The following is a 14,863-nucleotide window of genomic DNA, read 5'->3' on the forward strand; positions in this document are numbered from 1 at the left end:
TGAATGTGAATTTTTTTCACAAATAAAAATATATAAAAAATTATTATCTTTTTTATTCATTATTATTTTTGTTTTCTCTACAAAAACAAATTAAAGTAATATTAGATTTAAATATAATGATAATTGAATGTTAGACTTTCTAGTGAAACTAAAAAAGATAAAATATGAAAAGCTCATTCTATAGTCCAGGTACTTCCTTGACAAAGTGCTTCAGTCTCACAGATAAGTTGATTCACAAAACCTTGGAAAAAATCTGTAATAGAAATAGAATAAAAATTGTATAAAGTCATGTTTTAATTTCTTTCTTGGCAGTATCAACACTCTTTTTACAGTCTCCATATTCACCTCTCTTCTTCCCTTCTGACTTAAGCCTTCCAACTCTCTCTCTCTCTCTTTTTGCTTTTTCAAGAGATAGATTATAGGAAGTGGAGGCGCTTAGGAGGAATTTTTTTGGTTGCCTTTATCCTCTTCAAGCGTCAATATAAATGCATTTGACAATATTTATAAATCTAAATGATTGTCTTATTTGTGAAGAAATAAATAAATTTGATCTCATTCTCCCAGTTTTCTTATATTTAATAGACATTTTGTTACAAACTATTTTTTGAAATGCAGAGGCGTGGTGGCTGAGTGGTAAAGCGCTTGGCTTCCGAAATGGGGGGGGGGGAGGTCCAAGGTTCAAATCCTGGTGAAGACTGGGATTTTTAAGTACAGGTTCTTTGGGCGCCTCTGAGCCCACCCAGCTCTAATGGGTACCTGACATTAGTTAGGGAAAAGTAAAGGAAGTTGGTCGTTGTGTTGGCCACATGACACCCTCATTAACCGTGGGCCACAGAAACAGATGACCTTTACATCATCTGCCCTATAGATCGCAAAGTCTGAAAGGTGAACTTTATTTATTTTTTTTTATTTTAGAGGACCCTTTAAGCTTGAGGCCCTAACAGAGGTGGCACAAGGCGTATGCGACGTCGCCGACATGTACAGTAAGTCCGAGGCACAGTTTTACACTGCCGAAGATCCGACCCTGGCTTTATCTATTTATCTTGACAACCTTGACATGAATATGAACAGATGAAAATATGTACAAAACCGTCCACATAGTTATCCTTTTCGATGTGTGTCATTAAACAAGCATATCGTGGCCTTCATTTTGCAGAAGATTACTTTTAACTCTTTCCCTCCGTAATTATTTTAGCACATTCAGACGGGATTCTTCATTTTGCTCATTACTATTTCACTATCCTGTTATGATTAAGCTTCAATAGCTTTGTCTCGTTGTGATCAGACAATGTTTTATTAGGTATAGGGTTAAAGTGGAATGCATGCTCCTTCTATATAACGTAAAGAAAAGTTTTTAAAATTAAATGTTAATTTAATTAAATGTGGTCAAATCAACGATGGTGTCGTCGATTAGTAGATAAAGAGTTAAAAGCAAAGTCACAACTATCGCTATAGCAAATAACGTAAACATTTATAACCACTATTAAAGGCAGAGTAAACCTATAGTATACTGACCTAACATGTGTCCAGTGTCACGTTACTGGTCAAGTAAATATGCATAGTGGTCAGTACCCCTGCGACGTTTAAACATCTAGGCACATCTTTTATGAACAACTGAAAATTAAAAAAAAAAAATCTCTCTATAATTAGATTAGCAGTTGTTATTATCTGTAATTATATTTATGATATTCTGATATAGTACTATTTATTCTAAAACTATTTAAATCATAATTTTTGTCTAATTTAAACATTCTCAATGCTTTGCATTGTTATATCATATTCAATAATACATTATTACATTTTAATAAATTCAATACTCACACCAAACGAAATAGGCGATGGGTGTTCGTATCGTGTAGAGACAAGATTGGTTACCATAGCCCAGCCAAAGGCAGTGAGCTCCCCTTTGTTGTTATACAATAGGAAAACCGGAAACAGGGCGTTACAGTCAGAGTCTGCTCTTAAATCATACCAGAAGTGTTTACCTATAACGAAAATCGAATTACTTTGGATTAATTTATGACAATCATTGTGCTGAAACATTCAAAAAATGAACTTATGTCAGAAGTAAAGGAAAGACTAGAGGCAGGCAACAGAGCTTTCTATAACACACATCACATTTATATTTAAGAAAACAAAGAAAAACAATCATAAGATCAGTAGTCAAGCTTGCACATGTAACCTGGAAGCTGACAAAAACAGCAGAAAATCTGCTAAATACTTGGGTAAAGAAAGCAATCGGAACAATTATGGTACCATAAATGACGAAACCGGATGGAGGGCTTGTAACAACCAAGAAATATACCAGATCTATGAAGACACCTGCATACTGACGGAAATAACAGGAAACAGATTATGCTGGGCAGGTCACCTCGAAAGAATGTCAGAGAACAGAGGAGCAAAGATTGTTTACCGGCAAAATGCAAAAAGGCAAACCACGAATAAGATGGCTTCATGATGTAGAAGCAGATCTAGAACAGCTAAGTGTCCGGGGATGGAGACGTAGAGCACAGGATGGATAAAGCAGGCCAGGAACCTCCATTGGCTGTGGCGCCACTGGGACGGATGGATCTGAATGGAAAGATGTGCTAAAGTAAGCCAGGGACCTCCTTTGGCTGTGGCGCCACTCGACGGATGGATCTGAATGGAAAGATGTGCTAAAGCAAACCAGTGCCCGCCATGGACTGTAGCACCACTGGACGGATAGATCTGAATGGAAAGATGTGCTATAATAAGCCAGGGACCTCCATTGACTGTGGCTCCATTGGGACGGATTGATCTGAATGGAAAGATGTGCTAAAGCAAACCAGTGCCCGCCATGGACTGTAGCACCACTGGACGGATGGATCTGAATGGAAAGGTGTGCTAAAGTAAACCAGAGACCTCCATTGGCTGTGGCGCCACTGGGACGGATGGATCTGGATGGAAAGATGTGCTAAAGCAAGCCAGTGCCCTCCATGGACTGAATGGAAAGGTACGCTAAAGCAAGCCAGGGCCCTCCATGGACTGAATGGAAAGATGTGCTAAAGCAAGCCAGTGCCCTCCATGGACTGAATGGAAAGATGTGCTAAAGCAAGCCAGTGCTCTCCATGGACTGAATGGAAAGATGTGCTAAAGCAAGCCAGTGCTCTCCATGGACTGAATGGAAAGATGTGCTAAAGCAAGCCAGTGCCCTCCTTGGACTGAATGGAAAGGTACGCTAAAGCAAGCCAGTGCCCTCCAAGGACTGAATGGAAAGATGTGCTAAAGCAAGCCAGTGCTCTCCATGGACTGAATGGAAAGATGTGCTAAAGCAAGCCAGTGCTCTCCATGGACTGAATGGAAAGATGTGCTAAAGCAAGCCAGTGCCCTCCTTGGACTGAATGGAAAGGTACGCTAAAGCAAGCCAGTGCCCTCCAAGGTCTGAATGGAAAGATGTGCTAAAGCAAGCCAGTGCCCTCCATGGACTGTAGCGCCACTGAGAGGATGGATTGTGCTGAAATGTACAGCGACCGTTATCATTGTGACTCATAAAACTAATAAATTATATTTGCAAACACGAGTGTATCATAAGCAACTGAAATCTTGTTTTTGTGCAGGCCTTCTAGATCGTGACATATCAAGTGATGGTCTTGATGCTTCATTTGGTACAACTTTGATTTGATAATGTGTGTAGCAAGATGAAGGTCGATTTCTATAACACTCACCCATGGCAAAAAAAAAAAAGCACAATGTTACAACACTTTACTATAACAAAGAAACAATGTTACAACACTCACCCAAGGCAAAGAAACAATGTTACAACACTTACCCACAGGAAAGAAACAATGTTACAACACTTAAATATTACAAAGAAACAATGTTTCAACACTCACCCATGGCAAAGAAACAATGCTACAACACTCACCCATGGCAAAGAAACAATGTTACAACACTCACCCTTGGCAAAGAAACAATGTTACAACACTCACCCATGGCAAAGAAACAATGTTACAACATTCACCCATGGCAAAGAAACAATGCTACAACATTCACCCTTGGCAAAGAAACAATGCTACAACACTCACCCTTGGCAAGAAACAATGTTACAACACTCACCCATGGCAAAGAAACAATGTTACAACACTCACCCATGGCAAAGAAACAATGTTACAACACTCACCCATGGCAAAGAAACAATGTTACAACACTCACCCATGACAAAGAAACAATGTTTCAACACTCACACATGGCAAATAAACAATGTTACAACACTCACCCATGGCAAAGAAACAATGTTACAACACTCACACATGGCAAAAAAACAATGTTACAACACTCACCCATGGCAAAGAAACAATGTTACAACACTCACCCATGGCAAAGAAACAATGTTACAACACTCACCCATGACAAAGAAACAATGTTTCAACACTCACACATGGCAAATAAACAATGTTACAACACTCACCCATGGCAAAGAAACAATGTTACAACACTCACACATGGCAAATAAATAATGTTACAACACTCAACCATGGCAAAGAAACAATGTTACAACACTCACCCATGGAAAAGAAACAATGTTACAACACTCACCCATGGCAAAGAAACAATGTTACAACATTCACCCATGGCAAAGAAACAATGTTACAACATTCACCCATGGCAAAGAAACAATGTTACAACACTCACACATGGCAAATAAATAATGTTACAACACTCACCCATGGCAAAGAAACAATGTTACAACACTCACCCATGGCAAAGAAACAATGTTACAACACTCACCCATGGCAAAGAAACAATGTTACAACACTCACCCATGGCAAAGAAACAATGTTACAACATTCACCCATGGCAAAGAAACAATGTTACAACATTCACCCATGGCAAAGAAACAATGTTACAACACTCACCCATGGCAAAGAAACAATATTACAACACTCACCCATGACAAAGAAACAATGTTACAACACTCACCCATGGAAAAGAAACAATGTTACAACACTCATCCATGGCAATGAAACAATGTTACAACACTCACTCATGGCAAAAAAAAAAACAATGTTACAACACTCACACATGGCAAAGAAACAATGTTACAACACTCACCCATGGCAAAGAAACAATGTTACAACACTCACCCATGGCAAAGAAACAATGTTACAACACTCACCCATGGCAAAGAAACATGTTTTGTTTGTTTGTTTGAGACAATGTTACAACACTCACCCATGGCAAAGAAACAATGTTACAACACTCACCCATGGAAAAGAAACAATGTTACAACACTCACCCATGGCAAAGAAACAATGTTACAACACTCACCCATGGCAAAGAAACAATGTTACAACACTCACCCATGGCAAAGAAACAATATTACAACACTCACCCATGGCAAATAAACAATGTTACAACACTCACCCATGGCAAAGAAACAATGTTACAACACTCACCCATGGCAAATAAACAATGTTACAACACTCACCCATGGCAAAGAAACAATGTTACAACACTCACCCATGGCAAATAAACAATGTTACAACACTCACCCATGGCAAAGAAACAATGTTACAACATTCATCCATGGCAAAGAAACAATGTTACAACACTCACCCATGGCAAAGAAACAATGTTACAACACTCACCCATGGCAAAGAAACAATGTTACAACACTCACCCATGAAAAAAAAACAATGTTACAATACTCATCCATGGCAATGAAACAATGTTTCAACACTCACCCATGGCAAAGAAACAATGTTACAACACTCACCCATGAAAAAAAAACAATGTTACAATACTCATCCATGGCAATGAAACAATGTTTCAACACTCACACATGGCAAAGAAACAATGTTACAACATTCACCCATGGCAAAGAAACAATGTTACAACACTCACCCATGGCAAATAAACAATGTTACAACACTCACCCATGGCAAAGAAACAATGTTACAACACTCACACATGGCAAAGAAACAATGTTACAACACTCCCCCATGGCAAAGAAACAATGTTACAACATTCACCCATGGCAAAGAAACAATGTTACAACCACTAGCGGATCCAGAACTTTGGAGTGGGGGGGGCGATTTTTTTTCAAACCCTAACCCTAACGCCCAGTAAACCCTAACCCTATACATAAACGTGCGTACAGCACACACATATATATATATATATATATAAGAATAAATAAGCAGTATTTCTCAGTATTTTCATGCATTCTTCACTGCAGAAACGCATTCTCCTGACATCTACAGCTCTTTATCCATCAGTGGAGTTCGGGGAGAAGCCCCGACGCCAAAAAGCGTTTTCTTGCATTTTTCACTGCAGAAACGCCTGCTCCTGACAACTACAGCTCACTATTCATCAGTGATTTTCGGGGCGAAGCCCCGACGCTAAAAGCGTTTTCTTGCATTCTTCGCTTAAGAAACACATTCTCCTTACCTGAAGCTCATTATTCATCCTATTAAAAAAAGGACCTTTTGAATAATATTGTACTTGAAAAATATTCTAATTTGAATGTATACGCCCTTAATACATTGCAAATAAAACCGATTTGTTCCTTGAAAAGATCAGATACCCCACATATTTAGATTGAGGCTTTGAGGATCGCCGCCGAAAAAAAATGCCATAAATAATATTCAATAAAATTCAAGCATAAATTGTGAGTTATAGTCCCAAATTTAACTAGAAAAATATTAGATTGAGTAGAGGTTGGAAAAAAGGCTACTCATCTCAATCGTGACTCTTATACTGAAAATTTTTGTTTGAATTCTAACTTTTCCAAAGCAAAGTCTTTCTTAAAATAATTATGATAAATTCATGTGAAATTACATAAACTCTGTCTGGAAATGGGAGGGGCGGTAGAATGAAAACGATTTATCCTCGCTCCTTTTTATAATTTCTGCTAATGATTGCATTTGGCATTAAAGAATAAATTATATTAGTGGCTGATTTTTTTTTTTACATTTTGTAATTTCTTAACTATAATACAAAAAGAAAAATTATTGCTTTGTCCGATAAGGGAAAGGAGATGGCATGTATCGCCCCTGCCACCTTTTTCCTTTTATATTTACTAATCATAAAATTTGAGATTAGAGTGTGGTGCGACATAATATACAAATGGTATCACATATCAATTATATAGAAATTCAACTATTGTTGTTCACAAACTATGATTCCTCCATAAAAATATGACCGCCCCCCCCCCCCCACTCAGAGGGCTAGAGCGGGGAGGGCAGTACGCCCCCCCCCCCCTTACCCCACCGAATCGGCCAAGATACCTGAAGGAGAGCGACATAATATCAAATTTATATATCAATGCAACTAATCTTGCTCACAAACTATGATTTCTCCATAAAAGTAGGACCGCCCCCCCCACTCAAAGGGTTTAGGTGGGAAGGGCAGTAGAGGTTTCGCCCCCCACACACACACACACCAATCGGACAACAGGGGAACGACATAATATAAAGATCGGTTAAAATATCAATAACAAGTTTTAATCATATAGATATTTAATTGATTCTTTTGGCAAGCTGTGATTTCTACAAATAAATTGGACCGCCCCCCCCCAACTCAAAAGTTTATGGTTGGGAGGGGCGGATTGATGCTATCGCCCCCTCCCGACCCCACCTAATCGGCCAACATACTAGAGGGGGGGGGCGAAATAATCTAAAAATAGTTTGAAATATAAATAATTAGTATATATTATTAACAAAAGTAATAAATTCGTATACAAATTGTGTGACTTCTATACTAAAATTCGTCCGCCCCCCCCCGGGGGGGGGGTCGGCCGAGTGGGGGGGGCGATCGCCCCTACCGCCCCCCCCCTGGATCCGCCAGTGGTTACAACACTCACCCATGGCAAATAAACAATGTTACAACACTCACCCATGGCAAAGAAACAATGTTACAACGCTCACCCATGGCAAAGAAACAATGACCTTCAACCCATTTCGAGTGGGACAGTCCTACTTCCTTGTGCGGCACAATGAAACTATTTTCTGGCACCGTTCCGTTCTGGATGTAAAGATTTGTGCCTGTACCTTCAGCGTCAAACTCTGCCTGGGATCTGCCACGGGAACAAATTATTGCTGTTTAAAAAAAATAATAATAATGAAAGTTATCGCATCAAAATCATATTACACTGTAAATCCAAACTTTTAGGAGTTATTTCTCTTTTTTCGTTTTAAGCGCTTTTCTTTAGTCAACTGTAGTCTTTACTTATACATTACAGTCGTTCCCTCAAAATTTAACGCAAAATTTAAAAAAAAATAATTTTTTAAAGCTTATATAAGAGGAACAACTCCTTATGTACATCCATACATCTCTATAAGATTTATTTCCCTTTTTCGATATTAGTTAATTACCACTATTTCAATAACTAATTGGTTAACAATAAAAGTGATTCTTGTTTTGTTACGAATAATGGGAAACTATGCAAAGTTTCATTTTTAAGTTGTCTCTTTAAAATACCCGGTATGTTTTTTTCCACATTGTTCTGTACAATTTCAAACAATTAATAATCCTAAAAAAATAAGTGTACAAAGGCTTTAAGGTTTCATATGTGATTTAAAAAATATTTTCATTTAATAATTTGTTTTTTAATTGCTTTAGTATAGCGCATCTTTTCACGCATCTAGCATTTTAGTTCAAGCCTCTTTTGTGGACCAGTTGGCGGCGGTGGTATCCAGGAGACATTTTCCTTGCCGCCTTTAGGTGTTCAGCAAACCCAAGTCGGGATTCGAACTCCAGACCCCTTGTTGGGTGGCCAGTCCTTAGCCAAGCGGTACTAGCATCCCAGCCACAAATCCCTAATTTGTTTCTCATAAACCGTGACAGAGAAAAATAAAAAATGGAAGCAAAGCTGACTACGAAAAAAAAAAAAAACCGGACCCACAGCAGACGACAGTTTCAGCTGTAAGGAAATTACTGTATTAAAAAATCTCGTTTCCTATGAGCTGGTAGATGGTTGAGGGGTCCTATTCTCGTATTGAAAAGCCGGCCGCATACAAGGCACGGGGTAGGTTGAATCTGCTGTGATCTGCCCGCTCCTTTTCTCCAGCTTTTTTTTTTTTTGTGAGTGATCTAATCAGACTTAATAAGCTATATGTTAACTATGTCTTTTTTTTTCTCTTTAAATTATATATTCTTTTCAAATAACATTGTGATAGTCCACTGAAAAAAACAAAGAATTTAGTTTTTCCACTCGGTCGACATTATTGACAAAAACTTCATTGAATTGTTTTTTTGAGGGAAATAGAGACATACTGAATTTTCTAAATTGTACATTGCTGCCAATTGTAGGCACGTGTGTATTCTCATGCCACAAAAAAACTTGGTCTATGTGATTTGCTGTTTCATTCTTTGGATTTTAAGACGAGGCTTTATTATGTTTGTTTTATAGTTTCTTTTTTTTGGTTCGAATAGATTTGAATAAGTTATTGAGACCATCCAGCACAGGCAGTAATTAGTACTTACATGGTGGTACAAAATATGCGGAAATGACCCAGCGATGACCATCTCGAACAAACGGCGGTGTCAGAGAACTGTTGGGATAATTTCGTCCAGTTTCAATGGGAACCTTTCAAAGAGTTTTAAAACAAGTTACGTTCATTTTATTCAGAGTGTGAAATACCATATTTACAAAGTACAAACAAGTGTACATTTGTTATAGAGTGTAAAAAAAGAAATATACGCACTGCAATACATCAAAAGTGTTTACTATAGACCTACACTAAGAAAAAAGGCAAGTAGAACACAGGCAAAGTCCAACAAAATGATGTTGATAACGAGTGCTGATAATTTAGAACATTGAATGTAGTAATAAAGGAAAGCAGCCTTCTGTAGTCGCTGTCACTATACACAATAACTAAGTACAGCAGAAGTACATTATGGAACATCTCGACTGCCACCTGAGAGGATAATCAATTTGATCGTAGAACGCGTTAGGCAGAAATAGCGTTAACAATTATTTAAGGGGACTAAACCCAACAAATTTATTAGCCATATCTGTGAATAGTAAAGTATTAGTTTCTTTAGATGATATTAAACAAAATTATGAATTGCCAGTAATTAATTTTCTAATTGGTTACAATTTTTTTTTACTGATTCATGTCTTGTCTATTTCAATAAATAATTTTGCGAAGTTTCAACTTGATCCGAGAATGGGTGTGGGAGAAATAACGTGTACACACTTTTGTAGGACAGACGGACAGAGTTAATATAAGCTTTAAAAAAAGTGGTCGGCATCTACGCCACTCGAACCTCGATGTATCTTCATTTCTGAAGAAACGTCAATAACGTAGACCTGTTTTGAAACAGTAATTATAAACAATATTTAGAAACAGTAACAGTATTTGGAAGCTACAAATACATATTTCACATAGAAACAGTGTGGACTTACAGCACACACACAGAGATGTGGGCGTATTATATTTTTAATAAATAAACTTCAATAGCTTGAACAAACTTCTCTTGTAAACAAAGACTCAATATAACATTTATGGCAATTTAGACATTTGACTTGAAATGAGATATAGGTCAGACAACTCACCACAAAAACACGTCTTTACTCTTTCATGTCTCTAGATCTTCTGCCGTTCTTAACATCTGTATTACGACAACTCAGCTCATATTTCATTTCATTTTACACCGCACAGCCACCGACCAATTGCCTCACTTCTCATCATCGTCACTCCGGAAACGCACGTATACACACACACACACACACACACACACAGAGAGAGAGAGAGAGAGAGGAGAGAGAGAGGAGAGAGAGAGAGACAGACAGACAGACAGACAGACAGACACTTCATAACAACATACACTATCAGTTTTAATTTATTATTCTCACTACTTACGGCAGTTTGAATGCCTGCGATGAATCCATGGATATCATACAACAGGATAAGAGAATAATCGTCATTTTTGACAAACCTTTGACCCCTCCAATGTGCTAGCACTGAAAAAAAAAAACAGGCTTCATGTCGTTGATTTAGGTAACCTTTTCAAAATGTTTTACTGTTTTATTTTTTTAATGTATTTTATATAGTACCAATGGTTATGGTTAAGTGAAAAATAATACAATGATGAATGTATTTGCATGTGTTTTACATTAGGTAAACACTCTTTGCATAATTTATTGCTATAATATTTCAGAATTATATTTCTTTACGTAACTAACCATAGAAACATTCAACAACTCACCGCTACAATCTCCAATCTTCTTAAATCCTGCATGAATGGCGTCGGTCACTGTCCTTGGCAATGGTGAAAAGTAGTTCGGGCTATGTGTGTCTAGTCCCCAGGTCACTAAACAAACAAGTTCATAAGGGAACAATTCGTTTTAGTATAGGTATTGACAAATCTTAAGGCTTATCTAGTTGCAATTATTTTACACAAATTGTCGTTTTGGATCGTCTTGACCTAAATCTCTGTTCACATATATTGGCGCCATATTTGCCATTTACCTTCTACGTCACGTTTAGAGTCTCGACCAAGATCTAGCTATAATAGGCTCTAATCTTACCTAAATCAGCAATTCGGCCATTGGGCAGACTGGGCTCTATAGCTTTGGTCGGCAGCCAGTCTAGGAGACGGAAACTCCGATATAACACCTACGGCTATCTGTTGTTCACAGCCGTCTCAGCCTTCTGTGCTACTGTGGACTGCATTGAGCTTAAAGAGTGGTATTGGTCTGCGCGAGCCAATTATCACTTTATAAAATACTTTGCGCAGACTGGAAGCAATACATTATCTTATATAATTTGCCCACCAATGACTAGTCGTAACAGAGTCGAGAAAAGGATACCTCTAAAAGTCGCCAGCTGGAATGTCCGCACCCTGCAGGACAGCAACAAAAGTGAAAAATCCACTGCTGCGGTCAGCATAACGACCAACCACCTTTACTTTTCCCCAGCTTAGGTTGGGTATCCATTAGAGCTGGGTGGACTCAGAGGCGCCCTAAAGATCCCGAAATTAAAAATCCTAGTCTTCGCCAGGGTTCAAACCCGGGACCTTCCGATTCGGAAGCCAAGCGCTATACCACTCAGCCACCAAGTGACAAGGTGTTGATCTATTTATATTCCACTATTTGGTGTTTCCTATAATACTAATCGTAAAGTAGTTAACTTTTCAACTTATTGTCTATAGAACAAAGAATTACGAAGACACTGTCCAAGTTAAGGAGTGACCTAATTGTTCATTATGTCTAACTTCTACAGTCATCAAAAGAGGTACATTCTTACCTTTTAGGTTATCCCATTTCAATTCTGAAAATAGAAAGTATGGGAGGAGTTTGAATATTAAATGCAAACACATTAGAGTTGGGTGGACTCAGGGCCGCCCTAAAAATCCCAAAATTCAAAATCTCAGTCTCCTCTGAGAATCGAACCCTGGACTTTAGGTCAGAAGCCGAGCGCTTAACCACTCAGCCACCGCGCCCTAACATAAATATAGATTTACTTATACTTACGACTTGGGGTGTCCACAAGAAAGCAATGGCTTCCGCTTATAACCATAGCAATAAACAATATACATCTCATTATTCTCATTCTGTAGAGTTAGTGGAAAAAGAGCAACTAATGAAACATGTTAAACTACTAAAAAGATAGTCAATGTAAGTGTTTTATTAGTAAATTAGTCTATTATGAGTGACTCTGATGTGAATATACACTTTGGTTTCTTATAGTTATAATGTTTTTTTTTGTTTGATGTAATGCACAAATTGTAAGACAAATTTCCATACGGACAATAAAGATTATTATTATGTTTGAAATGAACGAGTAGTCATTCTCTGGCGCTGCCAGGGTCGAGAAACAAGAGAAACAAAATTCATCGTAGTCCTTTTAACAGTTTCCACTGAGGAATTTTCTGGTGATGTGGCAGGTCTGCAGCAGTACCGCCCTCTGACAGGAAACGAAGATGTTCCTAGGAATGTTAAGGGCCTTGAAGGTGTCTGTGAGGTCAGTTGTTATTATCCCCTCGGTTAATATAAGAATGGGGTATATTGTTATTTTGGACAATTTCCATAGACGCTTAATCTCCAAGCCTAGGTTCCCATATTTTCTTTGTTTTGTTTCTTAAATTTATTATTTTTATTATTATTATTATTATTATTATTATTATTATTATTATTAAAATTAATAACACGAACGTGTATAAAAATGAAGGCCTGTGTATATTCAGGCTATATGATTTTCTTATCTTAATCGACCATCTGCGAACAATGGCTATACTAGCCCTGGATGTGCATGTGGCAAAATATGTAGGTCACAGCTGGGGCTGCGTAGCCACGGGAAATACTGCATTCCTAATTAATTTTTTGGACTCGAAGATGTTATATTATCATAATACAATAACAATACTAATGTGTAAAAGTTACTCTCCATTTTTATTAAGTAGATCAAGAGTAGAGAAACAAAACAGGAGAGCCCAATACACACTAATGACCAGAGGCGGACTGGCTATATGGGCATTTGGGCAAATGCCCGGTGGGCCGGTACCCAAATGGGCCGGTAAGGTCATCTAAAGGGCCTCACGAATGCCACTATTGAAAGTATTAAATTGTTAAAGGTTTTATAGTAATCTGTTGTAAAAAGGGCCCTCTGAGCATCGTGTTGAAAAAAAAAAGAACCTTAACACTCTTTCATTGTAATGCTAATTTAATCTATCATATTTCCGAAATACTGTAATAGCCTAAAAACATAGAAACTCCTATACTTAGCGATTAAAAAGCAACACAAGTCCTATATTTCTTATAAGGATATAGAGTTCACTGTATACATGCGTAAAGTAATCAATACATTATCAAACTTATCAAAATGATTTTTAGGACAGGTAGAACTTGAATTGGATGCCCATTATATGGTATACAAGTTATGGGCCAAACGGTATAGAAATACCCGGGCCGATTTTGACACCCAGTCCGCCCCTGCTAATGACACACTTAAAGAAAACCGTGAACACGTGAATATACTGAACAGTAGCACAAGGGAGACTACACACAACATACATAAACATAACACATATAAATGTAACAGAAGACAAGCCTTATTATTATGAAGTTAATATTCGTACATAGATGTCTATGAACAGTACATATGCGTGTACAGCACTTAGATGTTTATATTAAGTAAAAAGGTTTATAAGAAAAAAAAAACTTGACTGTCTTTTTCTATGTAAAGTCAGTAGATTCTCTGTTTGGTATGCCTCAACTCAAGAAAACATACAGAAATAGAACAAATACAAAATAGAGCAGTGAAATAAGCGAGATTTATAACCAACGAATATTCCAATTTGATTGAAGTAACACCATTAGTAGGCCTAAAATCACTAAACTTGTAGACACTTCAGGATATAAGAATAAAAAGTAAAGTAGCTATAATACATAAAAACACTAAACCATAACTTACAAATAGAAAAACAAAGCCTAATGAAATACTCAGAAAGACAGACACAAAGATAGAGGCACATTTCTTATTTCATACGATAGAACAAATTCGTACAAGGACTCCTTCTTCCCTAGTGCCATTAGCATTAGAGAATGGAATAGGTTGCCTGAATCAGCCAGGAAAACCAACGACTTGGCAAAGTTTAAGCCATTGATTAACACATGAAATGCGTAGGCTGTAATTATCTTCTTTTTTGAAGTAACGTCTGTAATGAATAAAATCAAATCTAGGTGTTTATGTCAAGTCAGTAGATCTAGGTGCCTTTGTAAAGTCAGTAGATCAAGGTATCTATGTAAATTGAGTGAATTTCCTATCTTAAGCGAGTGTTTGTATGTCCACTAAATATGTGTTTGAAAGAATAGTATATATCCTGCAAATGTGTGTCTATGTATTGGAAATACATACTTGGTCTATGTTTTGGAAATACATACTTTGTCAATGTT

General features: G+C 37.5%; 1 protein-coding gene across 1 annotated transcript; it reads right to left on the reverse strand.

Annotated features, from left to right (window-relative positions):
* Positions 1-1,469: 1,469 nt before the first annotated feature.
* LOC106057695 (uncharacterized) lies at positions 1,470-14,863 on the reverse strand. Its single transcript, XM_056030577.1, has 9 exons — positions 14,852-14,863; positions 12,443-12,522; positions 12,216-12,239; positions 11,176-11,280; positions 10,830-10,930; positions 9,448-9,550; positions 7,890-8,060; positions 1,822-1,985; positions 1,470-1,614 (listed from the first exon to the last, which is right to left on the reverse strand). The coding sequence occupies exons 2-9, from the start codon at positions 12,519-12,521 to the stop codon at positions 1,516-1,518; spliced, it is 846 nt and encodes a 281-aa protein (XP_055886552.1). The 5' UTR covers position 12,522; positions 14,852-14,863; the 3' UTR covers positions 1,470-1,515.

The sequence above is a fragment of the Biomphalaria glabrata genome, chromosome 5 (assembly GCF_947242115.1).
Source record: "Biomphalaria glabrata chromosome 5, xgBioGlab47.1, whole genome shotgun sequence".
NCBI classification, from domain to species: Eukaryota; Metazoa; Mollusca; class Gastropoda; family Planorbidae; genus Biomphalaria; species Biomphalaria glabrata.

What these genes read in the sequence shown, in the direction of transcription:
- LOC106057695 (XM_056030577.1), bottom strand. Translation starts at nt 12,521, where the DNA reads ATGAGAATAATGAGATGTATATTGTTTATTGCTATGGTTATAAGCGGA. An exon ending in TCTTGTGGACACCCCAAGTC is followed by an intron (nt 12,240 to 12,442) that starts GTAAGTATAAGT and finishes TTCTATTTTCAG; the next exon opens with AATTGAAATGGGATAACCTA. An exon ending in GAAATGGGATAACCTAAAAG is followed by an intron (nt 11,281 to 12,215) that starts GTAAGAATGTAC and finishes TTGTTTGTTTAG; the next exon opens with TGACCTGGGGACTAGACACA.